The sequence below is a fragment of the Notolabrus celidotus genome, chromosome 1 (genome assembly GCF_009762535.1).
Source record: "Notolabrus celidotus isolate fNotCel1 chromosome 1, fNotCel1.pri, whole genome shotgun sequence".
In the NCBI taxonomy this organism is placed as follows: Eukaryota; Metazoa; Chordata; class Actinopteri; order Labriformes; family Labridae; genus Notolabrus; species Notolabrus celidotus.
The window spans coordinates 13,682,104-13,709,674 of NC_048272.1; the positions used below are offsets into that span (position 1 = coordinate 13,682,104).

The 27,571-nt window shown below is 40.7% G+C and overlaps 1 protein-coding gene across 3 annotated transcripts; it reads left to right on the forward strand.

Annotated features, from left to right (window-relative positions):
• Window positions 1-894: 894 nt before the first annotated feature.
• LOC117819957 (rho GTPase-activating protein 40) lies at window positions 895-27,571 on the forward strand. Of its 3 annotated transcripts, XM_034693528.1 has the most exons (16): window positions 895-1,122; window positions 3,270-3,405; window positions 13,188-13,417; window positions 14,507-14,727; window positions 15,423-15,501; window positions 16,387-16,535; window positions 17,271-17,436; window positions 17,958-18,049; window positions 18,554-18,631; window positions 20,456-20,615; window positions 21,558-21,640; window positions 22,649-22,855; window positions 23,262-23,405; window positions 23,514-23,665; window positions 23,831-23,886; window positions 24,440-27,571. In XM_034693528.1, exons 3-16 carry the CDS (start codon window positions 13,207-13,209, stop codon window positions 24,544-24,546), a joined length of 1,905 nt encoding a protein of 634 aa, XP_034549419.1. In that variant the 5' UTR covers window positions 895-1,122; window positions 3,270-3,405; window positions 13,188-13,206; the 3' UTR covers window positions 24,547-27,571. The 3 variants fall into 3 exon arrangements, with proteins under 3 accessions (XP_034549419.1, XP_034549413.1, XP_034549407.1); XM_034693522.1 differs by lacking the exon at window positions 3,270-3,405; XM_034693516.1 differs by lacking the exons at window positions 895-1,122; window positions 3,270-3,405 and adding an exon at window positions 10,577-10,838.

Sequence of the window (27,571 nt, forward strand, 5' to 3'; positions counted from 1 at the left end):
ACAAGGAACTGGTCTCCTCGGCTTCCAAACATTAGTGTTGTCAAAAGAAGAGGTGATGCAACAAATTGTGAATAGGCCATTGTCATAAGTGTTTTTAAACGTGTTGCTGGCAACAAATTTAAAATGAGAATATATTTTTCATAAAACAATTGTCTTTGCACTATTTTCATTCAAATAAAGGGTTTAAACGATATGCAAACCATCAGAATATATCTTGAAGAACATTTTATCCACTAAAATCCACTAAAATTGCACTTCATCCACTAAAATTTGCACACTGGCTTAGGCTAATTCATTTATCTATATCTTAAAAGTACTTCTATACCTTTCTTTGTACAGATAGTATTTTTTTTTTTATTTAGCATTTTTAAGGTTAGTTTTTAGGTTTCTATATTCATTGCCTTTACTGTCTTGTTGTGTCCTTACCGGCAAGCTCACTTGGCAAAAAAGATTTCTTGACTTGACTTGATTTTATACAGCATCCCAACTCATATCAAATAAGGATTGTAAATCAAAAGATTACAGATTCCATTCCTGCCATATTAAAAGTTCAAGATTCAAACCTTCGATGTCATTTTAAAAACAAAATAGCCATGAATCATCTCCTTGGCCTGGGAAGTGTAAAATAATCAAAGCAAGTAAGCAGTGAAGCAAGAATGAATACACTTAAAAAGAATAGAAGGCACTTGATGCATTTAAAGGTGCAGTGAACTGTGATATCCATCGCTTCTGTCGCTTGTATCGTCCTGTAATGTCTCATGAAGCACTTTGAACGGTAGTTAAAGTCTGAGTTTTCTGTCTGTGCACAGTCTCAAATGGAACATGTCGCATGATTGCTCATTAGCACTGTTGTTGTGCAGGCCTGCGTGATGACGTCAAACGCAAGGTGAAAGGATTGAACGTGCACGGATAGGAGAGCAGGCTGTCTGTTGTTATCTGTGTAAGCAGGGCGAGCTTCTCTCCTCCTGCCATCTGTTTGATGACAGCGTTCACTGCAAGATACATCCCTGTTACAACCATATACAGTCTATGGTTACAACCTCTGGAAGATACATGGAAATACCTTCTTTTTACGCTCTGTCGAACCCTTTAATATCAGGGGTGTCGACGGTGTTTTCTCAGGTAAGAAAATTCGTTCTGTTGATGGAGCTCTTTGTTTTCAATTAGTTGGAATTGACTTTTGTCAATAAAAACGCCAATTTACGCTCTTTTGTAGAAAACGAGTAGAATATCAGAATAGAGGAACATTGGTTGACTATTGTGTAGTTTTATGTGTATTTATGTGTAATTTTGCTTTTTATCTTTGTGTTTCTAATCTCTTGTCGGGGAGCGTTTGTGGTTGCTAGGGTGTATGTTGTTATGGGCGTGTTTTTCAGCCTGCACGTGAAGCTGTGCTCAGCACTGTCTGCTGTTAAAATGAATAAAAAACAAAAGTTTCTGTAGATTTAAATGAAATTTACCGACAAAAATCATGCACAATGGATTTCTGAGGCCGGGTGTCTTATTTTACAGTTTTTAAAAAAGACAATATACTGGCCTATACTGTGTTTTCAGCCACATTTTGAAGATATTTGTTGGATATGGGTAGGGTTGCAAAAGGGGTGGAACATTTTCGGTAAATTCCCATGGGAAGTTAAGGTGGGGAATTTTGGAAATATTACAAATTGGAAACTTTCCATGGGAATTATGGAAACTAATTAACTGGGAATTGAGGGTAATTTAATGGAAAGGTATCATATCAAAGCATAAATATTTTTTGTTATAAGCAGACATCCATCCAAAATAATACAATTAAAACAGATTGAAGTAGAACTTTATCAATTGTTAAATATTTTATTGAACAATCAATTCTTTCATTGAAGAACAAAAACATGAATGTTGAGTTAAATATTACTCAAATGAAAAGATCCCCTCTCCCTCCAAAAAAGTCCCATTCAACATGAAAATAAAAAAGCATCTTCTTGGATGAAATCTGGTTGTTTTAGTCAGGATTATGTAAAGATATATTTTCCCCAACTATATTTAAGTTCCCTATTAAGAGCCAACCTTCAATTTAATAAATTCCTGGTTTATTCCTGTTTATTCCCGTTAATTCCCATGGAAAGTTTCCAACTTTGAAAATTCCCTGAATTTTGCAACCCTAGATATGTGTACACGTCTGTAATATGTTTTTATCTCAGCTGACAGATTAGTTTGATCCAGGAGCGCCCCAGACAGAATCCTTTAAAGTAATGTCACTTAATCTCATCAATTAGACTAAATGTTGTGTCAAAGCTGGATGTGAATATTTGTGGTTGACCTAGGATGTTATCTTTGCTGTTTAATGAGTGTAATTGGCCTACATTTCTTAAATGTAGTGCAATCTTGTTTGATTCAGTATCAACTTGACATGCTTGAGTGTTACTGTTTTGTGCTGTCAGTTTAAGATTATTAGGCATGTTATTGGCCATGCTTTTAGGAAGTAATGTAGAATTTGGATTTTAACCTCAGACTTTAACATCGCACTACTTGTACCATGATGAGATGGCTCATATGAGTGTTAAAGGAAGGTTAGTAGATAACCTCTTAAGAGCCAAGTCAAATTATGTGTGCTTCCAAGTCTAATGGTAAGAGCAGTGCAAAGTACTACTCTTCATGTAATCCACTTTTGCTCCATATGGCGAAAGGAGAGAAGTTATTTACTCCAGCTTTCATTGCAAGTAGCAGCTTAAGCCCTGGAAGCTCAAGTGACAGCTGTGGTTTAAGTAAGGGCCCGGTATTTGTTTTGGTTTTACGCAGTGTGATTCAAAAGAGAGAGTTTAGATCACATTATAACTCAAGGAGAAAAAACAATAGACAGAGTGGGAGATGGCTCATTGAAAGAGATATGGTCAAGGAAGTTGTTATGCCCTGATAATTAGGAGAGATGTGGTTACACTCAACAGATCATGTTTCAATTATTTGTAATGCTCGTCGTTATGATCATGTTAGTGTGAAGTTTCAAGTTAAGGTCAGGCGTTCCTTTACAGCTCTTCCTGTTTTTTGTTTTCAGAAGGTATAATGAAGTCTTTAAAATGTCAGGGTAGGTGTGTCAGTGATGATATACTGCATCAGTGCTCGATGGCACCGACAGTCAGAGGAGTTGATAGTCACGTTTTAGATATTTCATCTGGCATGTTTCTTTTGCGGGTCTGGAGCAACCTGCACAGTTCGAACAATGAATCAATTTGTTTTTATGACCACATAAATGAACCTTTCTTTTCCAACTGATTACCTATCTGTGCTTTCAGAACGAGTTCAGCCACACCTTTCCTGGGGAATTAATGAGCCCAACTTTGCAGCCATAAGTAATGATGAGCAGAAACACCCATGTTGTTGTGGAAACAATGCAGGAATTCAATCGCTACATGACAGCCATGCCAATGTGTAAGATATAGATGTCAGTGTGCATGACTTGTTCTTCTATCTCATAAAAGTTTTTCGTGCTCGTGACTTCACTCCTCATAACTGACTTGCACTTCTCTGTGTTTTCACTGGTTTGTGTTGAACAGTGTTGTGATCATTGGAAACCAGCTTGTACTTGCTGCATCAAATGAGCTTCAGCATTTGATTATTCACTGCATCATATTCCGCTGGTTTGTTTCTGTATGCTTCTCCGTATGTGTGAGCAATTACAGGCTGGCATTTAACGATGTATCTAAATGTGTAGGTGTAGGCATAATTGGCACGTGTGAAATGCTGCAGCATTCTGGCTGTGTCACTGTTTTTGAGTCAAACCACCTGGATGTCTGAGTGAATCAACATCAGAAACATTTTCCTATTTTCTCCTTTCCCTTTCAGCACATTTAAAACAATTAGCAGCATTATTATTATTATTTGTTTTATTATATTTATATCTATCTATCTATCTATCTATCTATCTATCTATCTATCTATCTATCTATCTATCTATCTATCTATCTATCTATCTATCTATCTATCTATCTACATATATATATAATTTTTTCTTTATTTCATTTATCAACTCTTTTTTTCTTTATTCCTTTTTTCTTTCTTTTTCTTTCTTCATTAAATAGTTGGTAAGTAATGTAGAAATTGTGTGTCAAACTGTGAAAAATTAAAATACACAGTTAAAAAAATAATAATAAAACAATCAGCAGGTTCCTTTATGAAGAATGTTTTAGTATAATTAGATAGGGCGGGGCCAAATTAGAAAAAAGTATCTTCATGATCATTTCTATATTGATTGATCATAATATTTATACCATAATGAATTTGGATTATGCTGCCAACCTGAATAATCCAAACATTTAAAATATTTAAATGTAGGGAACATGTGCCCAATTTGTTCAGGGCACATTTTTTAAAACCGCAATCTCCATTTTGAAGCAAATATTGATTAACCACTGTAAATATTTTAATGTCAATGTCCCTGATACCCTTCAACAGCCAGTCTGAGAGTCTAGGTAACACATTAAAGAGATGGTATCACGCTTTTTTTATACTTCAAAAACTAATATCAAGTTTAAATGCTGGATGTCATTGCTAAATGTAGGTAAAGTTTCCATTTGTGAGGTCAAAGTTTGTTGGAGTAATCCCAGAATGAGTCCGCCAGCTGCTCTGAGCAGCTTGGTCAAAAAGTCACACAAGAGCGACACGCAATACGGTCCGAATGTTGACATCACCGATTGATGAATCTCCTTTAAAAAATTAAACATAACACTCATCAAACAGAAATGTCCTGCCCTCTTCTTGGTTGTTGCCTTTTTTGTTTCCAAAATGTCTCAGTCAGATTTAGGATACAAAACATTCAGCTGTATTTCATAATGTGCCATTTTAAACAGAGAAACTAAACTTTGTAGCATAGCAATTAGGGATATGCGCGTTAAGCTGACGGTTAAACATTATCAGCCTTGCTAGTTGGCACCAGAAAAACTATTGGGTTAAACAAATAAATATTAGTACTGTTGGCCTGAAATGCCGGTCCACCCACGACTATTCAGAGCTACTGCCACAATGCCCTAATGCTCCATGAATATGTAAACAAACACAGACTATGGTGAATTAGTCAGAATTTACATTTCTGTTCGAACAACTCGGAAATTAGTTGACTCGGAAATTCCCTATTGGCAACAGTGGAGGAGGCTTCTAGAGTACTGGGTTCTGTGAGAACAAATGAAGACTTTTTTGAGCTGTAAATCATGTAAAGCGTCTACAAAGCTATCAGAAGGACAATATAAAGCCTGAAAATGAGCTTCATACCCCCTCTATGAGCTCGGCTTGTTTGTAGGAGATAAAATTACATTAAAAAAGATGATTTCAGGTTAAATTTGTTGCCCCTTCAACAAGCTTTGAGAGACACAGCTCCTGCACTTTCCTTTTTTAAAAGATTTCAGCATCTTTGGAGTTAAACTGGAGTTTACTTTTACCACTGCTTTTGTGCCCCTCTGCTGCATTAATTATCCTCTCTTTTATTGAAGACACCCACTTTCCTCACAGGCATCTCAGACAATGCTTGCAGTGGGAAGTGTTGTTAACTCCATTTTATACTTCCCATGATGCAAAAAAACTGCAGACTACCAGGCTGTTGTCATTATTTCTATATAAAGGAAATAGCAAACATTTACTTAAGTTATGGGAGTACATTAATAACGTTCATGTTACTTGGATGCTTCACTGCTCAGCCTTAGATCCAGGCCACATTTCCCCTCCATCTTCCTTCCTCTTCAGTAACCTCCTCTGTCTTAACCTTCTCCCTCACCACTTAACCCTCTTTATCTTTTTGTTATTGTCCTGTCTCCTATATTCTGCTCCACTTTCCTTTCCTCACCTCCCCTACTCTTTCACTGCACGCAGGTACACGTCAAGATGTGGATGAGCAGGGCATGAGGCTAATCTGGCCGTCACATGCCATCTGCAGGGTCACACTGAAACGTGCAGTCACGTTCAGCACTCTCCTTTTTTCCTCCAGGCGTGTTTGTGAGCCAAAGAGGATTGTCAGAGGAGGCTAGAGAGGGCTTGACTCGCCAGGAATGACGTTCAGGAATGATTTGAGAGAAATGACAGAAAGAAAGAAGGACTGTTGTTTACTTTAAGAGAATGGCTTAAAGATAGAGAGAAGAGCAGATTTGTGGTTTGTATCAGGTAGAACTTTAAGGTGTGAGTGAAGAGTGACTGAGACACTCAAGATACAACGATTGGAAAACCTCAGAGGTGTAATCACACAGTAGTTTCACACAGAGAAAAGGGGGTTGAAGTTATTTCAAGAGTAGAGAGATGGAGCTGGCAAAGAAGATGAAATCCCAGAAGGGGATCCCTGTGGTCTTCTTAATCTGTGTTGATCTGGTTAGAAAAAAACTGGGTGGACAGGGTGACTGGGCCGGCTGCCAAAGAGCTGAGACATCAGCAGCGTGGAGCAGAGACCACACTAATCCCATCAGATTCCTTTCACAGACCAACAGAGAGCAGTCTAATTTTATTCCAGCCGTGACAAATGAAAATGTGATTTTATCCCCGCTGTATTTACTTTTAGGGCTGAACTGATCGTCATTTTTCTTCTCTTCTGGAGAAACAGTTTTGTGAAGGAAACCAAGTATCGAAACTCATGACAATCACTTCTATAAAGAGTCAATAGGCACGAAGGAAACTTTAATTTAAGCGGGAATATTTGCTTGAGCATGTGTAGGAAATTATGCAAATGTATTGACAAGGCTTCAAGGTCAGCACAATAAGAAATACATAAAGTCAATCAAAATCACATGATCAGGACCGCTTTAACAGAGAAAAATACTGTTTTAAATTACATTTTTAAAGGAATGTATTCTTTTTTGGGAGGGGGGGGCATTTTTGCCTTTATTTGATAGGACAGAAACAGGAAGTGTGGGGAGTAGAGAGTGGGGGAAGACATGCAGACAGTGGTGAATGTCAGGAGTTGAACCTGTGAGCACTGCAACAAGGACTCTGTATATGGAGCGCAGGCTTAGACCGCTAGGCCAACAGCGCCCCCAAGGAATGCATTTGTAAAGTGTATTATCCATAGACTGTATAAAATATGGACGTTGGATCCGTGACGTCACCCATCTGTTTCTGAAGCACTGTTTTGAAGCCACTCATCGGCGGCAGACATATTGCTGCTGTCGAGCGATTGTGACGTAAAGAGGCGGCTATGAGCCTCCTAACCAACAGCTACAGGGTTCCCACCTGTCAATCAAGTCAGCTGTGCCTCTCATTGGAAGACTCGTAATCTCAATATCTTTGAAATTGCCACGTTAGAAAAAAATTCACCCCCCATACAGTATGAGCCGATTGAGAAATGAGCTATCCAGACTACACTTGTCTTTTGTACCAGGCTGTAAACATGTTTATTTCTGCTGTAAAGATTGTTTTTTTTTAATTGGTGTAAATGTGGTTTCCGGTACTTCCGGAGCCAGCCTCAAGTGGATCCTTGATGAACTGCAGTTTTCAGCACTTCCGCATTGGACTCATATTTTTAGACCGGAGGTTGCCGCTTGGTATTATCTAACTAACTATGACTGTCTTCTATAACTAAAAGTGGCTACTAGAGGTATTGCTCATTCTAAAATCACGCCCACCTTCATTAATGACCCGGCATTACCTGTTTTTTTGTGTGCCGATAAACAATGTATACATCTGTTGTATTTGTGAGCTCACTGAGCACTGCCATGTTACAAAGTCCAATCCTTAGTCCTGAGCTCTTAAGGCTTATTCCTAATGGGACAAATTTAGTAAATCTCCCTGAAATTTTACTTGGAGGCAGATTACGACGTCACAACAAACAAAACATCAGTCTCCGCACAGCACCCTGTAACCTTCTGTGCAGCAGCTGACCTGTGTTCCTCTCATAGTCCTGAATAAAAGCTCAAGAACAACTACTTTTTCAATAAAAATTATATATACATAGGAATAATAATAATAGAAAATTGTAATAGGAATTAAAAGTCTCATGTAAACGTAGTTGCCTCTGTGGACATCAATCAGACCAAGTTAAGATTTGGCTGCCACTCATTCGTCTTCAACCCTGTGAGGAGGTGACAGTAAATTGAGCCATGGCCTTCAGTTATATACGGAGGACCATGAAGACAGAATACCAGACGTTGCAGATGTGCTTATGCTTATGCTAAACCAATATAAGTATAAGTAAGCATGTTGCCACTAATACAGAGGATGTTTTCCACTTTTCTCTGTCCCAGTGGTGGAAATGATAAAGCCACGGTGTAACTTTATCCAAACTGTTAGTCAGGCCATGCAGCCAGCAGGGCATGCAGCTGTTGTATCCTCTCCTTCGTCCATTCAGCACTCAGCTCCAGCCTTGACAATCGACCCAGCCGCTCAGACAGCCTCTTCCCCCCAGTCTGTGTCTCAGCCCCGGTCAGCTGTTCATCCACTCAGCTCTTCTCCTTCCCCGGTCCCCCCTCCTAAAGCAGACCTCCTTTTTCCTGTCCCAGGATGCGGTGTAGTGACGTGCCTACCTTCACAGTGAGACTGTCTCTGTTCTAATGTGTTTGGGCACTGGAGAGATTACAAGGAAACAGCTTGCCAGGGGCAGGCAGCTGCTGTTTCCTACAGGTTGCAGCGGTTTGGGGGGACAACAGCAGGATGCCTTGGGGGAGAAGTGGCTCGGCAGCCCTGCTGCTGTTCTCGGGAGTCATCGCTCGGGCCAAGGCCAGGTAGGATTAGGCCCCTGCTGCTGCTGTTGACTCGGGGTGCTTGAAGCTCATGTATGGATTAAAATTCTCCACTGTTGTCAGGCTAAACTTGGAATGAGTCCTAAACAAGGTTGTGAAAACATTTTCTTCTGTATTCCACACTTGGTTTGAGAAGCTACTTTTAAAGGGCTACTTTTTATTCTGGGATTGTAAGGGAAGTGTTTGCCAATATTCGGTGTTTTGTGGATAGTGTCAGTGAACTGAAGACTCAATGTGATTCAAAACCATCCCGCTCTCGGTTAGAAAGATATACAGTAAGTTGAAGAAACTTTCTCAGAACGGTAAGAGCAAACCTGTTGCATTCTCTGCTAGCTAAGAGGCTTGCAATGGCATTCAGCCATGAGGATTAAACACAGTGCTGCTGTTTCAAGTAGATTACTGGAGACCTTCACCACAGTTGTTGGTTAGGGTTACCTTGAGTTATTTCCCACAGTGCTGCAAAGTGAGACAAAAGGTGTACATTTCACCCATTCTTCTCATGGAGTGGATTCTTTGTTTTACCAAGAAAAAAATCCAAACACCTTGACATTTGCAGTGTGCTTGTTTTCAAATCCCCATTTAGAATATCAGCATGGAGCATGTGTATTGTTTTGTTACTGAGCTGTATTACTTTCTGGCAAGGGGAAGAGTATTATTAGCACATTTCAAAACAAGACAATGCTGCTTTTCCTCTTTGGACCTGAGGCTAAACAGGGAAACATTTTCAAAGCTTTCTTTATTCCTCTGTGTAACTGACCCTGTGAGGAACAACATTAACGAAGGTTCTGGTAGGCTTAGTTTGAGGTCAATGTAGGGATTATGATCTGAATTATTGAGTTTTATAAAAGAAAGTGGAGTCAAACTGTTGACAGATATCCATATAATTTCATGGAAACAAATAACTCATTATTCATTGGACTTTAGAAAAACACGTGAGATGACAAAGGGTTAAGTATTGGCATGCTTTTAAAAGGCACATGTTTTTGAAATTGTAGTCAGCTGGGTTTCACTAGAATGACCTTTCCTAAAAGCTTCTAAAAGGTATCTTTACAGTTTGTTTACATCCTCAGCTGATGTATGGCCTGTCATCAGAATGACAAGAGAGGATGATAAGGGGATGATGAGGCCGATAGATTGGGTGAGGGGCTTACAGGCAATGTGGACAGACCTGTTGCACTTGCACTTTCTCTTGCATCTCATACACATAAATCATTCTCACAGATATTTACGTCAGCTCCTCAGGTATGAAGCTGAACCAGAATGAATGGAGCAATACATTAATGTGTTTTCCTGCATGTAAGGCATGATTTGATTTACCACTCACACCGCAAATATGTTCTGTTCTGTTTGGTTTGGGATTTCCTGTTGCAATGAAGACCCAAGCAAACATCTTCATCCTTTGATCTGTTTGATTAACTTAAACCTTGACTGACAGTGACAGCAGAGCAAAAAGGGGACAACTTGTCTCATCTTTGTAACAAAGAAACCTTGATCAATGCGCTCAAGTTGATTTGTGGAGCTCTTAGGAAAGAGGCCAGGAAAGTGCCTGAGGTTGCATGATGGAATATTGGTTAGCTCTTTCCCTTGTGTGGCCAGAGGCTTCGCTCATGACCTCTCAGCTTGAACAGCGACTGTCATTGTTTTTGATCCCAAAGTGGTCTTATTTAGTTTTTCATAGTATCATGTGAACATTCTTGTTTGAAACAAAGAGGAAGTAGATGGCCATCAGGCATGCAGGTAAGGGCGTGTCGTCACCTCAGAGATTTGCGGGAGGGGACAGGTGTGAATGATATGTTGATGTTCAGAAAGTCGTCACTCCCTCTTGCATTCCAGCTCCAGCTCCACTCAGCTCACAAACACGCCACACATCTCCCTCTCAAAGCACAGAGAAAGTAGAGCAGTGGAGAGATTTACATCGTACTCACATGGTTTCCAACCACCAGGACTGGATAAGGTTGGGTTTTGTGCTGGACTTTAATTCCTGGATTACTTTTGCACTGGGGATATGGGAGGCAGAGAGGAGGTAATGGTGAGCTGGATGGAGTCCAACATGCAGTTTCCACACACCAGGTTGAATCGTCTCAGGTTCCGTCCAACCAAAAGCCCAGCGAGGAGCAAACGTGTGAAGACCTCCTCCCAAAAGAAAATAGACAGGTATGTGTGTGAAAAGGAGCTGGAGCTGGATCAGGGTAAAATTCATACAACTCTGGAAAAGTTTGAATATTGTGTGTGCTTGATGTGAAGCTGTGTTGATGGTATGTGGTGAAATAACCTGTCAGGGAAGTGCAACATCATGCCCTAAACATGTTAGTCAAGGCCTTTGTAGTTGATATGTTGTGTGTGCTGATTAGATTCAGTTGGAGATTGTTTTGTGACACATAGAACATACAATAGTTTATGGGAAATGTATCTATATTTTAAAATCTGACCTTTGTGGTACTCACTGGAGCTGATGTGGCTGCTCAGCTGCAGGCTCACTGCTGTGAGGCAGCTGTCTGCAAACCTCTGATCTCCCTGGCTTGATGCATTTTATCCATAAGGTTAGCAGGTGGTGGGCACATGTTTGGGCTTGGACAGCTGTTTGTGAGGTTTAAAGTGAGACGGATGTGATATAAAAATAACACTGTACGGCTTTTAAGGAATATATCATCCCCAGGTGTTGCGTAGAGTACTCATTCCTAATTTCATTGTATGCAAGTCACGCAATGACAATAAAGGCATTCTATTCTATTCTATTCTATTCATAAGACAGTAGAAACTACATTTTCCTACTTACACACTCAGTTACTCCACTTTCTTTAAAGGAGGAGATAAAAATTGTAAAACTGATGCATTTTCATTTCACAGATGCATATGTCAGCGTCTCAGCTGTGAGGGTGACTGCTTTCTTCTATTTGAAATAAAATGTAAATATCTTGTGGTTTAAGGTTTGCAGGTTAGACTCAAACAGCAATTTCCAGATGGAACATCCTGGCGTTTTGGGCATTTTTGTCACTATTCAACATTTTGTAGATGACACAATGGATGTATTAGTTGGATAAAAGAACTGACAATTACTGCTCTTGTCATTATCTGGTAATGTCAGAAATATCAGTATCCAAATCCAGTATCGGTGCATCATATTGAAAGTGCACATAATGTCAGAGTGAGTTAAGTAACATTTTGACATGTTTTTGAAATGTTGGATGTCATCCAGTGAAAACAAAGGTGGGACTCAATTTCATTGTCACATAGCATTACATTAAATACTACTATGTATGTATGTTTGAATGTAATGGTACAGGTTAAGAGAACACTAAGACCCACTTACGTAACACTATTTGACAGATAGGATCATGCAAAGACAAAGTTAATGTATTGTTTTAGGGAACAGTGGTAGTGAACTTGACGTAGTTTAGTAACTTATTTCACAAAGCAGTTAACCTGCTATAGCTTCATATTTCTCTTTGGTTTCACATGATGTATTTAGAAGTTTAGTTAATGAAGTTAAACATAAATTCAAATTAGTTATCTAAAAGAACTCATGTTTTAATTCTCTTTGAAGAAAACAAACCTTCACTAAATAAAGTATCAACTGAAACTCACAGCCCCCCCCCCCCCCCCCCCCCCCCTTCCCCACCCCCTCTCTGATTCAAAGTAGCATTGAAGCTGGTTTTGCTCACTGAAGCACTGATCTGGAATATCTGCTAATGGGCCTGTTTTCGGTAGAACTTGATAACATCACCACACCACACATCTAAAAGTATGACAGCTATTTTGAGCTCTGATACATTGAGCAGCAATCACGTCAATGCCATGTCATCCCTATGAGACAGCTGGCATTCCAAGTATGGTTCAGTATGTCTCTGGAGATTTGCTGACTGAAAAAAAATGTGACTGAACAGCACACCGATGCCGTGAGTCAGCTGACCACTTCCTGTGTCTGTGATCACAGGGTCACATTTGAGTGCCAGAGGGTGCGTGTGTGTTTGCAGCTGAGTGTGTCCCATTGTTGTCAGGGAACAGTATCCTCTCTTGTTGAGTTCTGCACAGGAAGGGATGACTACATTTTCCTTGCTAGAGTCCTGACAGGAATGTGAGATGATAGATGATTTCTTTATCTCAGACTGTTGTTCACTGCAGGTTAAGTCTCTCATTGTTGGTGGGTTATATTTATTTATTTAATACAGAGGGGTGTCGCCCATCTGAGACCACATCCCCCTCCCTAAGAGTGACATCTAGTGGATTTGGAGGGTACTCTGCCTTCAGGCCACGTTCTGCAAGAACAATAGAGACCCCCCTTTGTGTCCGCTCTCGCCGTCGCTCTCCTCACTCCGGCCCTCCCTCCCCATCCCACTCCTTTTGTCTCTCCTTCTCTCTGGGCTCTCCTGGCTGATCCATCCTCCCCCCCGCATCGCCTCCGTCCTCACCGCTCCTCCCGTGTTTGTATGTGTCTTTGTGTTTCTGCCAGTCCGTTTGCATGCATGCCTGTGATTTCTTTACGTGTGTGTATGTCTGCACCAGAAATCCCAGCCCCACCGAGATGAGCGTGGAGCCCTGGGCCAGCCCGCAGGACCAGGCAGCCGCTGAGGAAGCACACACCACCACCACGCACACGCCATCCTCCCAGGATCAGGAGCAGCACCCCGACAAACTCTGCCTGGACTCGTTCTGGAGTGAGGTGGAGACCATCAGACAGGGGAGTGGCTACACAGACCTCGACTGCACCAGGAGAGACTCCAAACAGTCAGAAGGTAAAAAGCTGCCCTTTCTGTGATGTTAGATTAAGAGAGGATGCAAAGAGCTCTTATACATTCTGTATGAGTATGTTTGGTAGAATCTAAAACCAGCGTTGTGTGGCACAGCTGCTGCCGAGATCCTCCATGAAATTATGCATTTTCCATGGCGGCATATCAGGTTTCTCTCATGCAGCAAAGTAGTGCTCATCGCCATGACAACACTATCAAACACTTTGTGCCATCGAGTACTTTATGTACGCAAGCCAAATAGCCATTCATGAATGCTGACTTGATGACACTGCTGTGATCACGCTGTGTTAATACAGTCTTTGATTTCATGTTCAACAGAAACGTTTGAAATGAATTCTTGTCACCAATGACTGAGCTTGCGGGACTCTGGAGCAGTCTTGTTGTTATTTTTAGGCAATACAACGTCTTTAAATATTATATTATACTATAATCATTTAATCATCTATTGTACTTGGTGTCCAAAAAGGGTTCTTCAATGAGTCATTTCTAATTAAACTGTCTGCAGCACATGAAACAGTTACAATGTAGACTTTTTGTTGATGATGTTGTGAGTATCCTGACCATATTATATATATATATATTTCCATTCATTCTGAACTGCAAACACACATTTATAAAGCACATATTTCCCCCTCTTTTCATATACATATAGAAAATATGTAAAACGCCTATTTGCAAACTTTGCAGATTGAAGTTCCTTATTTCTTTGTCTGTTTTCTCTGTTAAATCAGAGAACTGTAATAGTTTGTTAATCTATAGTGACTTCCTTTTGATACAGATAATATTTGGTGAGTGGGGTGTCCCAAAGATGCTTCCTAGTTGGTATTATTGTTAGATATGACATCACTTAACTTATCTTGTCATTCTTTTTTAAAGCTTCAAAGTAGTGACTGCAAACTAACAAGCCTTCTTTTCACAAATATGATTAATGAATCAATTCTGGTGCAGCCTGGTCTGTTTCGTATTGTATTAATAAGTGTTGTAGCATTGTGCTTATTAAATTGCATTATTCTGTATCTGCAGCTTGCTGTTGTTCCGGTGTGTCTCACTCTTTCCTGTATCTGCTTGTCTCAGAAGGGGAACAGGAGGAGCAGTGGCTGGCTGATGCTGGTTTGTCAGACCTCATCAAGGAGGAAAGCGATGATGTTGACAAAGCGGTGCTTTTGTCCACACTGACCCGGACACAGGCCGAGGCAGTCCAGCGTCGACTGGAATCCTACACACTGTCCCTGCGTAAGAGGAACAAACCGCCACCACGGGACGTCCGAGAGGTCTTTAACTCCCCTATCACTCAGGTCAGGACAGGACAAGTATTCAAATCTTTGCATCTTTGCTGCTATGAGAGGAATTGTCATTTTTTACACTGAAACTCAGACATGCTGATGGAGAGCGGTAAACTGAGAGTGAGTGTGGAAAAGAAAATTGACTTAATGCAGTAAATTAATGAGGTCTTCATTGACTGCTGTTTCTGATGATGAGCATGAATGCAAACAACATTGAGAATGCATTGACCTAGCATTCTTTGTCACATACAAGTTCACTAGTAACTGTCAGGATTCATTTTTCTATGTTATCAAGTTTACAGTTGTCAGTCTGTCAGTGTCAGAGCCCCACGCTATAAAATATGAATTGGCCATCTCCCTGGTGACTGTCAGGACTGTGTGAGGGACTTTCCATGGTGTCAGTGCCTTGTGTTGTCTTGTTCCATGCAGACCTTCAACAATAAAGGCAAATCACACGGAAAGGCCAGGCTTTGTCCTCACTGTCAGTCTGAGCAGTCCTGAGAGGGGAATGTAGACAGTGTTTCTCTGATCCTTATCAGTCCTCTATCAAAGGGAACACTCTGTATCCACGATTATGTCCTCAGTGAGCAATAAAAAAAAATTACTTCTATTCCCTGTGGTGCTGAAGATATTGCTCTGAGTGTTACAGCAAAGATGTTCCTTATAGGAAAGGTTCTAACGTTCATTAATGCTCTCTCTCTCTCCAGAACCTCCTGCCAGAGTCCCAGCAAAGTGAGGACCTACCCCAAGACAGCATGGCTTCAGTTGCCAAAACACCATTATCAGGTAAGAGCTCCGCACAGTTGAATCATCACATTATTAACTACAGAGGAGAGCATAGGGGAGTGCACAACACTTTGAGAAGCTAGACAGAACAGCTGCAGTGGCTTTGATACTGTAATGAGTCTGAACAAGATTTCCATTGTAGTGGCCTTTTGTAAATACACAGATTTACACAGATCTGTAAATAACCCCTACCTGAAGAAGTCAGGTGAGCAGCAGATTTCTGGGATCCTGATGAGGGATTGTGTGTCAGGATTGGGTCAGAGCCTTGTTAACTATCTCTAAATGGGTTCACATTAATCCCAGGATAACTCCTCGTCACTGGAGAAAGCTCATGTCTTCTTAGCGCTGAGCTCACGTGCCAAATCCCTGTATATTTGGGTTAAGTTTAATTAAAAATGGTCTTAGCAAAAAGCGCATTATATGCTTACTCTCATGAAGTTTGAAAACATTGTTAATTCAGCTGTTGATGTTTGAAAATAAGACATGCTGTAGTTTGTCATTTAGAGATAAAAACAGCAGAAATACACACATTAGATGAGGTAAAATGAGGGACACAATTTTGCAGATCAAACCTGCCACAGTACACAGTGACAGTAACATCTGTTGAGTGTCGCCTCCAGAAGAGGGAAATGAAAACTTCTGACATTCTTTGAAGATGATTTCTTCCTCTTTTTAGGAGATAAGAGTTTAATAAGTGACAAAGGGAGCATTGTAGTACAAGGGGATATTTTGTGGATTTTCTAACCTCGTCCTTCCTCTTGTTCCCTCATGTCACGTGTAATCAACCTTCAGTGGGGATATTTTAGCATTCAAACTTTGACAGTGAGCTCATAGATCTGAGTTTGTGTTATTTTTGAACTTTTCTTTAATGTGTTTCCCTCTTAGCTATGACACCAGAGCATCAGCGAGGTGCTATCAAAGAAGAGTTCTTCATCACCGATGTGGCTTACTGTGAACAGGCCGTCATCTTCCTCAAACAGGCCAAACTGCCGCAGAACAAAATTCTCCGCAGGAAAGAGGACGGCACTTTGCCGGTAAGCTTGATTATCACCTGACTGCATGTTGTTTTTCATAATGAGGAATTCCATTATGTTCTATTAACTTTATCAAATAGGAAGATCATTTGGAAAAAGAGGCTTAAAAGGGAAATACAAGTGTCTGTTTCTCTGTGTCTGTTCCCTATTTTGGATTGTATGGAAGTGAACTTGAAATCTATTACAGAAAGAAGGAAATAATTTAGTTTTGAGGGAAGCAGAGAGCACACATGACAAATCAGACCTTGAATTACTCATTGTGTCTTGTGAAGATTACTCCCCTGTCTTGTACAGTCTCACATACAGTCTAAGAGTCTTACCTTTGTTTCACATAGGCACCAATCAACTGTCATTTAAAGATTCAATGTACAATACATACAGAGAAGTGCCCCTTTAGACCATTCTAATCAGCCCATTTCTCGTGTGTATAATAGGGTTGAGCAGAATAAGGTAATGAGGAAAGTAGCTCTGAACAACAGAGTTTTTGTGTTAACAGGAACATTAAGTTCCTCTGCAAAAGGATTAGTAGTGCTTGAACATGATCATTCTGTTTCATGGAACAAAGTTGAAATCAAGGTGACATAATTACAATCAGTACAATGTAAAAGACTGACACTATGGCCGTTTCCTTCTCTCTCCATCCTCTCTCTTTACCTCTTCACCTCCGTCCACTTCCAAACTCTCAACTCCCCTCTCTACTCACTTTTCTCTCCCTCAAATCTCTCACCTTCTCAGCGGGTCGTCTGTCCCAAGTGCCGTCTCGGAGTGACTCGCATTCAGGATCTCTCCCACACAGACATGAAGAAGGTGCGTCAGCTGGCTCTCATCGACATGACGGCGCTGTGCGACCTCTTAGAGCTGGAGGTCAAAAGGCACAAAACGGGCAAGAGGAAAATCGCAGGTACGGCAGAAACCTCACTGAAAGGAAACACAAGAGGAGATATTCACTCTGTAGATCGCATATTTTTTAAAGACAATAACACTTTACCTGTGAGCTGTGGTCAGCTTTCTCTCCTCTCATGTTAATTGTGAGCCAATCAGATCAATAGATGGCGCTTGAGAGACGGTCTGCAGCTCTTTTTCTACACAATATAAGCTTTCTGATTTCTTCAGTTGGAATTACAAGGCTTTTTGCTATTCAATTTCACGAGATGTTTTCATATCATGAGGGATTACAAAGTGAGCATGATTAAAATCTAAATATACTCCTGCAGCCTGACTAATTATTTTACAATGCTCTTGTCTCTCTACACTTAATAGCTCTACTAATCCCTCAGGCAATGACATGGTAGTTTAGACGTAACATATTTTGTCGTGGGTGTAGGCACACGCACAACAAAAAGAAACCTCTCCCTTATACAAGTGAATCTAAGAGTGGATGTAAGACAGAGGACACCTGAATGACACTTTGGTTTCTCACAGAGAGTTCACTTTTCGGGGTGCCGCTGGCCTCACTGATGGAGAACGATCAGAAAATGAAGCCCCAATCCTCCACCCCTCTCTTCCTTCAGGCGGTAAGATCCAGCATTACATCTGTGATATATGACTCGATGATACATATTTGAATAATTTAAATAGCTGCAGTCAGTGAAAGGGGTGGTCTAACAAGATAAGTCAAGTAAGTCTAGAAACATTGTGTTCTCTGATTCTGTCTGCTGTGTACATGGAGGGTTAGGCATTCATTCAGACGATAATACAATCACTTTCTGATGTCATTGAAAAATTTAAATACGCCTGATTGACCTTCTTCCTCTCCTTATAAAAGGTGACACTTTGATCACACCTTTTATTTCTTTGACCTTTATTTGTTTCGTATAAACGCAGTCTTAATAATGAGCACATATGAAACACCCTCCTTGTCCTCTGAATGTGAAATGCTCTGACCACACCCTGTACATAGCAGCAGTTACTAAGAATAACCAGCAGAGGTGAGCAAGAGATTCTTATCTGCTGAAGCCTAACTCTCTGCTGATGTCTCTCACACTCTCTCTATTTCCTCTCTCTCTCTTTCTCTGCAGTTGTTGTCATTTTTGGAGAAGAAAGGAGTCGATTCGGAGGGGATCCTGCGGGTTCCAGGATCTCAGTCCAGAATAAAGGTATAACATTTGGATCAACATACACCTAAATTATTCAGTCACACAGTTTTTTTTTCAATTTTTCTTATTGTCTTTAGGCGAAAGACAAGCAATTTAATTTTGTTTTACTTCCAATGAGCAGCCAAATGATTGAAGCTGTAAAATGTCAGAAGTGCTGAGCAGCAGTCAGGAAAATCAAACTGCCTCACTGACTTTAACTACAGCTGGCATTTAGAAAAACAAGCTCCACTGAGAAAACATCATTCAAAGATCTTTTTCAACTGCTGCCCCCAAACACACCTCATGAACCCGAATGGTATTCAACACAAGCACATGAGATGGTAAATCTGACATCAAACCTGACAGAAGAGGGCGCCATTTAGCACTTCGTCTGGATTAAATCCTGGGACAAATAGAAAAAAATGATAAACTACCTTAAGGTGATATCATTAAACCCAAATATTTCAAACTTATATTATTTTATTGTTGGTTCCCAATTTTTTTTTCACTATGAAAATAATACATTAAACATTCAGTCAACATTTGAATATTTGTTATTTCTGTATTTTATGTTATTATCATACAGTAGATCCTATCCATTACTGTCAGCATGTCATGACTTATAAATAATAAATGAAGCAACGCAGCTTTCCCTCCTGCAGAAATGTGCACATATCTCTTACTTTGAAAAGTTCCTGACTGTGGATGCAACATCAAGCCACACATTGACACAGTTTTTACAGTGGAAGTGTGTGTTTTCTGCATGTTTAGGGGCACAGTGAAAGGAGATAACTTAATATGCCGGCTGAGGCTGGTCTATTTCAGTAAAACACTTCGAAATCCAGGGCGCAGTTGGCCTAGTGGTTTAAGCACACGCCCTATTTACAGAGGCTACAGTCTTCATCACAGCCATCGCAGGCTCGACTCCTGGCCTTGGCTATTTGCCGCATGTCGTCCTCTACTCTCTATTCTCCACATTTCCTGTCTCTCTTCAGTTTCCCTATCCAATAAAGGCAAAAATTCCCCAAAACATAAACCCCCGGTTTGAATACATTGTGTAAATAGCAACACACCTGCCTGCAGGAAAGACTCACTGATTGGTTTGATTTGTGTTATTTCCAAAACACCTTCAAATAATCAAGAGACTTAATCCATCCTCAACCCCTTTTGCGTCCTGCGCCCCACTCAGCGCCCAGACTGTGCGCATCTCAACTAGCAAAGTGCAGTCAGACACATCGCTATTCACTTTGCGCCATGCGTTTTAGATCATGTGATTGTTTAAATAGGGCCCTGAGAGTCTACAAACTTATTACAGAGCTATCATTTTTGAGATTTTATTAAAGAAACATAAAGTTAAGTTTTTCTATAGAAAAAAAATGTGTAAAATATGTAATGAGACAAGATAGTAGTGCCTCTTACACTCCAAGGTACGAATAGTGATTCTGATAATATAACCAGGTTGCTATGCTTTGAGCTCATCATACCTGTGTAGTTAACGCTGTCACAGTCGAGTGAAGAGTTCAATTGATACTTGTGATTTTACAAAGAGACCTGTCAGCTTATAGAGTAACATCCCCTCATACCAGCACTTTATAAAACAAATGACCTGTCACTGAGAAATGTTACATAACAGTATAAACATCTCCAGTTATGATAGTGGCAATTCATAGACGTCTGTCATGACTGACTAGACTTAGTGTCTGTGCTCGAAAACACATGAAGTCAACTTGACTAAAAAAAACAATAACTCAAATGTGAAGTATCACTCAGTTCACTGATAGTACACAGACACTCTCTGTGTGGTTGTACAGTTTAGGTAATCGCTCTTTGTTTCTCTGTCTGCAGATGCTGCAGCAGAACTTCGAGACCAACTTCTACTCAGGGAAGATCAGCTGGGACGAGGTGAATCCAAACGACGCCGCTGCCCTGCTCAAGAAGTTCATCCGGGAGCTGCCCGCTCCTCTGCTCACCGCAGAGTACCTCAACACCTTCAGCGCTGTCAGAGGTCAGTGGATTATTTTACTATGAGCTTTTTCAGATTGTAAACACACCTGCAGCTTCTGCTCTGATTCCCAAATGAATAGATGCTACACAGATGTTACGTTGTTGGTCTATAAAATGTGTAAACATTGAAATCTTTGTTGTGTAAGTTTTGACTAGAACATTGTTGAGTCAAATTTAGACATATTGCATTTCAGGCATGTGGAAGAAGCTGTTACGTCTACTGTTTGGATGAAAGACGTTTCAGATTAAAACAGTGCCAATCACCACATCCCTAATTACACTTCTCCTCTACAGTTACATAACGACACCACCTGTAATAAATCACACACCACATCACGACCAGATGGGTGTGGTGTTGACAGGACTGACTATTTCTGTCTCCTTATTTGGCAATCTGCATGTTTACTGTTTCAAGTAGACACACACAACAGCTCCTGTCCGCCTCCTCTGCATCACAATCTGATGCCCACTTTTCCAGACAACTCAGCAGGGCTCGCGTCATAATTACCTGAGACTCTTTACCCTGATGGCAGCGCTGTGCAATGCTTATCTTTTCCATATTAAGATGAACAAGTTGATAGCCTTAGAAGAGGCGCCCCCACACTGCCACAAACACACACACACACACACGGACAAAGTGGATCAAAATGTCTCCTTTTTAACGGCAGCTTTACTAAAATAAAAAGTTGAGGTTGATATTAATGCAATCTGATTGATGGCTCACTGATGTTTAGTGTGTAAAGAGAATCAGTGCAAAGTGATGAATGATGTTCAACCACAGAGACATAAGCTAACAAATCTAATGGCCACCTGTCACAACGTCATTAATCTTTAGGCGTCCCATTATTCTACGTCAAACTCAGAGGAAATGAAGAGACTGTGTGTGTGTGTGTCTGTCTGTGTGTGTGTGTTTTTGTAAAATCTTGGCTCTCTACTTCTACAGACATCACAGACCTGAAGCAGAAGCTCCACATGTTGAACCTCCTCATCCTGCTGCTGCCTGAACCTAACAGGAACACACTGAAGGTACACACTTATACACACTCCAGAATACACAGCAATGCCGTTTTGAAAGCACATCAAACCGTATGTCAGAGTTTCGTATTAACTATTGCTCAATCTTGTCTCTAAAATCTGAGCACAAAGACTGTAAATTTGACACTTTAGTGGTATATAATTTTTCTAAAAGTTAGTTCCACATTGTCAAATACAACAACAAATTCTTCTTGCACATTTTGAATGTGTAATTATAGCCTGATAATGTGCAATATGAATGCATAATGCTTACAGAGGCCCAGTGTGTTTACGCCTGATCTTTTAGTACACCTTGTTTGAAATGTTTAATAAGTACTTCACTACAAGTATTATTACAGTATGGTACTACTTAAGTTAAAAAGTTGAACAAAATCACTGACCTCCAGAAAAAAATAAATAATACAAACTTAGTTGAATATTTGTTTTCCATGAATAAGTCAAGTTTGGAAAATAAATCCTTGTCTGTTCAGTTTAATTTTAGAGTGCAGTGGGTTTTTTCAAAATAGAAATTTGTCCAAATGTACGTATTAATGTTGTTTATGAAACCTCATAAACCGCAGCACTGTTCGGTAATGCATTACTCTACTGTTCTGCTTTTAATCCACATTTTAAGCGCTCTGTACTGTTATATAACTGATAGCATTAACTATGACTCACTTTCACTGACAGTAGCGTGCAGTCAGCTCTGCTTATAGCATTCAGGAGCATAAAACCCACCTGAACTAATTACTTTGACTCCAGTGGAGGCAGCTGAAACTTACTGTGCATTAACGCTCCTCTCAGTAGAGGTGTTATGGATGATTCAGTCACTGTGATATCCACTTCACTCTCTGTCGTGCTGCTGTAGAAGTGGCCTCTCTACATTTTCACATTGTTCAAAATGAGACTGTGTTTCAGCCTCTATAAAAACTGAAATGTTAAACACACAGGCTACATCCAGTTTGATGAACAATGTAAAGTAAGAATACCTTTGATTTAATCTCTCTGTGTGCCCCGCAGGCTCTCCTGGAGTTCCTCAGTAAGGTGGTCTCCAGGGAGAAGAGGAACAGGATGAACCTGTGGGCCGTGGCGACCATCATGGCTCCAAACCTTTTCCTCCATAAGGCCGTCCCCAGCAGGCTGACGGAGGGTGCAGAGAAAGGACATGCAGAGAAGGCAGCTGATGTGATGAGGCTCCTCATACGCTACCAGGACTTGCTCTGGACGGTAAGAACACAGAACACATATTAATATATTATTGGAATTTATATACTAACTAGCAAGCTGGAAATTGAGTATCTGCAAAAAACAGTAAAACATTTTTTTCCTTTAAGATGGTTTAATTTACTTTTTAGAAAAATGTACAAAATGTTCATTAAAATTCTGCATAATGCACAGAAGTTGCAGAGCCCATATCACATTCTATTTCTACCCTTCTCTACCTAATTTTGTATAATCAGAAATTAAATTGACCCCATCCTACAGATTCATTTCTGATTTCTGAAGTAGTCCCACTCTTCATTTTTTCTGTCTGAAAGTGTCACAATAACCAAGAAAGTTAAAGTCATATTTTTTTGCATCAAATAATCAGACAAGCACAAATGTAATCCCTCATGTTGCCTTTTCTCTCCAGATCCCAAACTTCCTCATGAACCAGGTGCGTAAGCTCAATGAAAACAACAACAGGCGTCACCAGTTCTACGATCGCCGCATCAAGAACCTGCTGAGGAAGATCCACACAGACAGCCGGGAAAAACCTGATAAGAACACCTCAGATGTAAGGTTTTAGAAGCAGTGCACTTCAGCAGTATTTTCAGATCACCTCTCTCTTTGATTTGCAGTTTTTACTGTGATTAATATTCTTTTCCTCTTTTTTTGCTTGTAGCCGTGCCGTACAGTTAAAATCCAGGTCGGGGATCAGGTGAGCGGCACTATGGAGTATCAGCTCAACATCAACTCCCGAGCCTCAGACCTGCTCACCCAGTTTCACCGCCAGTGCCTCCGCAGCCCTGAGAACGGGAAGGGCAAAATACGAAGGTATGAAGCTGCAATGAGATGACGTGACTACATGCCAGACTTCTACTTAGAGTTATCTTACCTATAAAAACAAAGCAACCTTATATCTCAAACTGAATATGAATAGTTATTGGTTGTGATAAGTTATTGGTCTTTGATTCATGACTGTTACGTTTCTGTCCACAGAAACGGCTCGGTTGCATATCCAGACTGCGCTCTGTATGAAGTAGGAGGGAACATCGGTAAGTGTTAAAGGTTGCACCGTTTCCTCTACGCTGACATTTGCATGACTTTCTGCTCATTGAGCTGATGAGGGTACATGGTCTTATGCAATGATCTGTGCAAACGCCAAAGAGACAGGAGCAGTGCATCTGCAGTTATCAGAGCAGACAAATGCTTATTACACACATATCTGTGCTCTCACAGGAGAGCGGACAGAGGGAACACTTTGAAGGATTGTTCTGTCAGTTTAACTCTGAAACTTAAGAATCTGCACTGTCCTACCTGAGGGTATTGATTTATGATCACTGTGTGGATAGAGACTCAGATTTTGTGACGATACCAGAGGAAAAAGTTCACAAAACCTCAAGTTTTATTTTATTTGTGGTAAACATGTCCTCTTTATTCAACATTTTATCAAGCATCCTACACTCAGGAGTTAAAAAATGTGGTCTGTAAATTGGAAAGATAATTGTTGAAGTATTTGAGGATAGAAATAAACTTAATCAAACCTCAATATGAATTTAGAGTAAAAACAACCTGAGCTTATAATCATTCTGTTTGTGTGTTTTGCAGGTGAGCACTGTCTGGACCCCGACACACACCTCCTGGATTTGTACAACAGTAACCAAGGAGGCGAATGGGTCATCAAACTGAAGCCCAATGCCAGCAGAGGGCTGTGAAGGACAGATGGACAGATTGGGAAAAACTTAGCTGAAGAAGGACAAAAGTAGAACCTAAAAAAAGATGGAATCCACGCGGGCCTCGGTTCTGGATCTTTTCCTCCTTGGAGCAACAAGCGAGTAGGAGACAGATGGAGGAAGCAGAAACAGATAGATGAAGAATCTGCCAGGAGCAGAAAAACTGTCACATGGACACACACTGCCCTCTACCTTTCTCTCTCCATCTCTTTTCACCCCTCTCCTCTTTTCCTCTCTTCTCTCCATCATTCATCTCCTGCAGTACCGCAGGGCTGTGAGCAAAAAAAGCTGATGACGTGACTCATTACTTCTGACAGAGAACCTGCTGCACAGAAAAGAGAGGCGAGAGTGAACGGCTGGGCGCTTTGATTCGCCTATTTTTTTTTTTTTTTTCCCATCTTTGACAGGAACGAGCAGATGGGGATGCAGAGCACCTCTGGCTACAGAGAGCTGAGTCCCACCCCTCCATTCTCAGGCCAGCTAGATCATGTGTTTCATGTTTTCACCTTCATTCTTAAGCCTCGGATCATGAAACAGGTGATTTCTGCCCAAATGCTCCGCTAAATTGACGTCTAATCCTGCACAGGACAACGTTCATCCAGAGATTTAAAGTTCAGCCTTGAATGAGACATCATTCAAGTAAATTCAGACTGAAGACCATTGCTGGAGCTGAAAGGAAAACAAACATTTACTTCATATCAATATTAAATAGAATAATTAACTGTAACCTTTGTTCACAGGCAGCTGAAATAATCTTGACCCGCCCACATTTGAAACTTGTTTCCAAAGAATCTGTGTGCGTCAGCTTCAGTTTAAGTGTAGATGGAATCACTGTTAATCTGTTCACACCTTCCTCTATGCAAAGATCCGCCCATTCAACCAGTTGTTTGTGTTTTCTTTTCCTTGGCTGCAACCTTTTTTTCAGGCACATACATACTTTAAAAAGGCCAAAAGAAACCTGCATGCTGTAGAAGAAATCTACCTGATTAAATCAGGTATCTCTATCCCCCTCGTCCTCACCCACATGCAGAAATGCAGATTACTTGATGTTAAAGACGTCTAGGTGACAGTTATTCATATGTAGCTCAGGATGTGGGCAGGAAGCTCTTGTATCATGCTTTCCTTTCTGAAAAGAAATACTTGTATTTAAAGAATAAGTGGCTAGAAATGAAGAAATAATTAAAATGAGCTGAAACAGCTGACCTGTGAATGAAGTGGGACACCAGCTCAATCTCTAACCGTTTATCAGCTGACCAATCCTACACATTTGCTCTCCATCCTCTGCTCTCCCTGTTGAACCATCGTCTGCTCTCACACTTCAAAAACAAAGACAACCAAGATCTCTGTGTATCTGCTCCTTTCTCCTCCTGTGCCATTCAAAGAGGGAACGACACCCAGATGAGCTGATCTGTTCTCTTATCTGTGAAACCCTGTAATCTCCTGGGCCTCATAAAAAAATAAAAATCCATGGACTTCCAAGGACCCCTGACCTGAACAGAATGGTGCTCAACAAGTCTTTCTTTCCTCTACTGATACCGAGGGATTTGGTGTCACCACCTCTGGGACAGTTGCTGCACCTCTAAAGGGAGTTTTTGAGGATGCACAGTGAAGCTGGTCTTCAGTCCTCGTTTTTAAAAACACAGACGGAGCCCAAAGTGCTGAAGAGACTCTTTTGGGGGGGTAACGGGGTTATTGTTATTTATATGAATGTAATGCCACTGTTGCTTCTGTACTTGATGAGTATTGTGTAGTCTAGACAGATAATAGGATAAATAGACATGCTGCATTTGGTGTTACAGTGTGTTGTGTTCAGTTGCCCACACTCTTGTGTGGGAATTTGCAGTGTTCTTATACATATTTTTCAGATAAGTCATTTTTTGCTGGATCTTGTTACATTTTTCCTCTAAGCAATTCAGTAAGATAAATATGTAAATATTTCTTGTTTATACTCTCTGCTGTGAAGGAGTGGATGAAGTGTGCTGTTGCGTTGTTACTCAGTTTTCCAAACACACACACAAGCTGCAAATGAATGTGTTTAGCACCTCGTGCCGATCATCAGATGTGAACCATCTACTCCTCGCAATCGGAGCCATGTTGGGGCTCCGCGGCCATTTTGTGGGAACAACTCGCCTGCTCTCCACTCAATAGACGGAGTAATGACAGCCGGGCTCGGCACCGACATCCATCAACACCCTCCGCTCCATCTCTGTCACCTTTCCAATGATGGAGCGTAATGTGCATCAGAAACACGGCAAGGAATCACATTTCCTTCATAAAGGAGGAGATAATAAATGGCTGTTATAAATTCTGCTGCCCTGGACCTGATGGCAGCAGCATTGTGTGTGAGTGTGTGTGTGCATGCACGTGTGTGATGAGCTTCATTACACAGGTCCAATCGGCCTGTCCCAGGGTCCCGGGCACAGTTCAGTGCCTCGGCACAAAGCGAGCTGATGGAACCGCCTTCTGCTGACAATCAGGAGAAGTAGGTCACCTCTGAAGCTGAATCCCAGAGGGTGAGTCAAAACACCCTGAGGAGCGGAGCACATGGACATGTTATTGTCTAAACACACATGACACACACATGGACAACAGGGGCACGAGTTCACACCCTCCTACACTAGTTTTTTTTTATTGACTGTGTTTGTACATATGTGAATGTGTTTGTGTGTGTGAGAGACAGCAGAAGCTTCCTGTGGGGTAGATGTCTCTGAAGCAGTGTTATCTGAAAAACTACCCCAAGGAATTTTTGAAGAAGGACATTTACAGGAGAGTTTGTTTCCTGTTCTAAACAAAGTATGGTTATGGATCTCTTGTTGTCTTCATAATGTCTCACTGTTATTGTGAAGAGTTTAGACGCCACTAAGCAGACGTCAGAATGTATATTTATGCCCTTTACACAATTTGTTGTTTTTAATATTCTGGGAAAACACCCAAGTCTCTGATGTAGAAAGAAAAACTTTTGAAAAACATGCTTCTTTTTGTCAATAAATGTGAATCTAATATTGTC

Excerpts from the sequence above, each read along its gene's own strand:
- LOC117819957 (XM_034693516.1), top strand. The coding sequence starts at position 10,690 with ATGGGAGGCAGAGAGGAGGTAATGGTGAGCTGGATGGAGTCCAACATG. Across the intron at positions 17,437-17,957 it reads GGGCAAGAGGAAAATCGCAG|AGAGTTCACTTTTCGGGGTG; the intron begins GTACGGCAGAAA and ends GGTTTCTCACAG. Across the intron at positions 21,641-22,648 it reads CTAACAGGAACACACTGAAG|GCTCTCCTGGAGTTCCTCAG; the intron begins GTACACACTTAT and ends TGTGCCCCGCAG.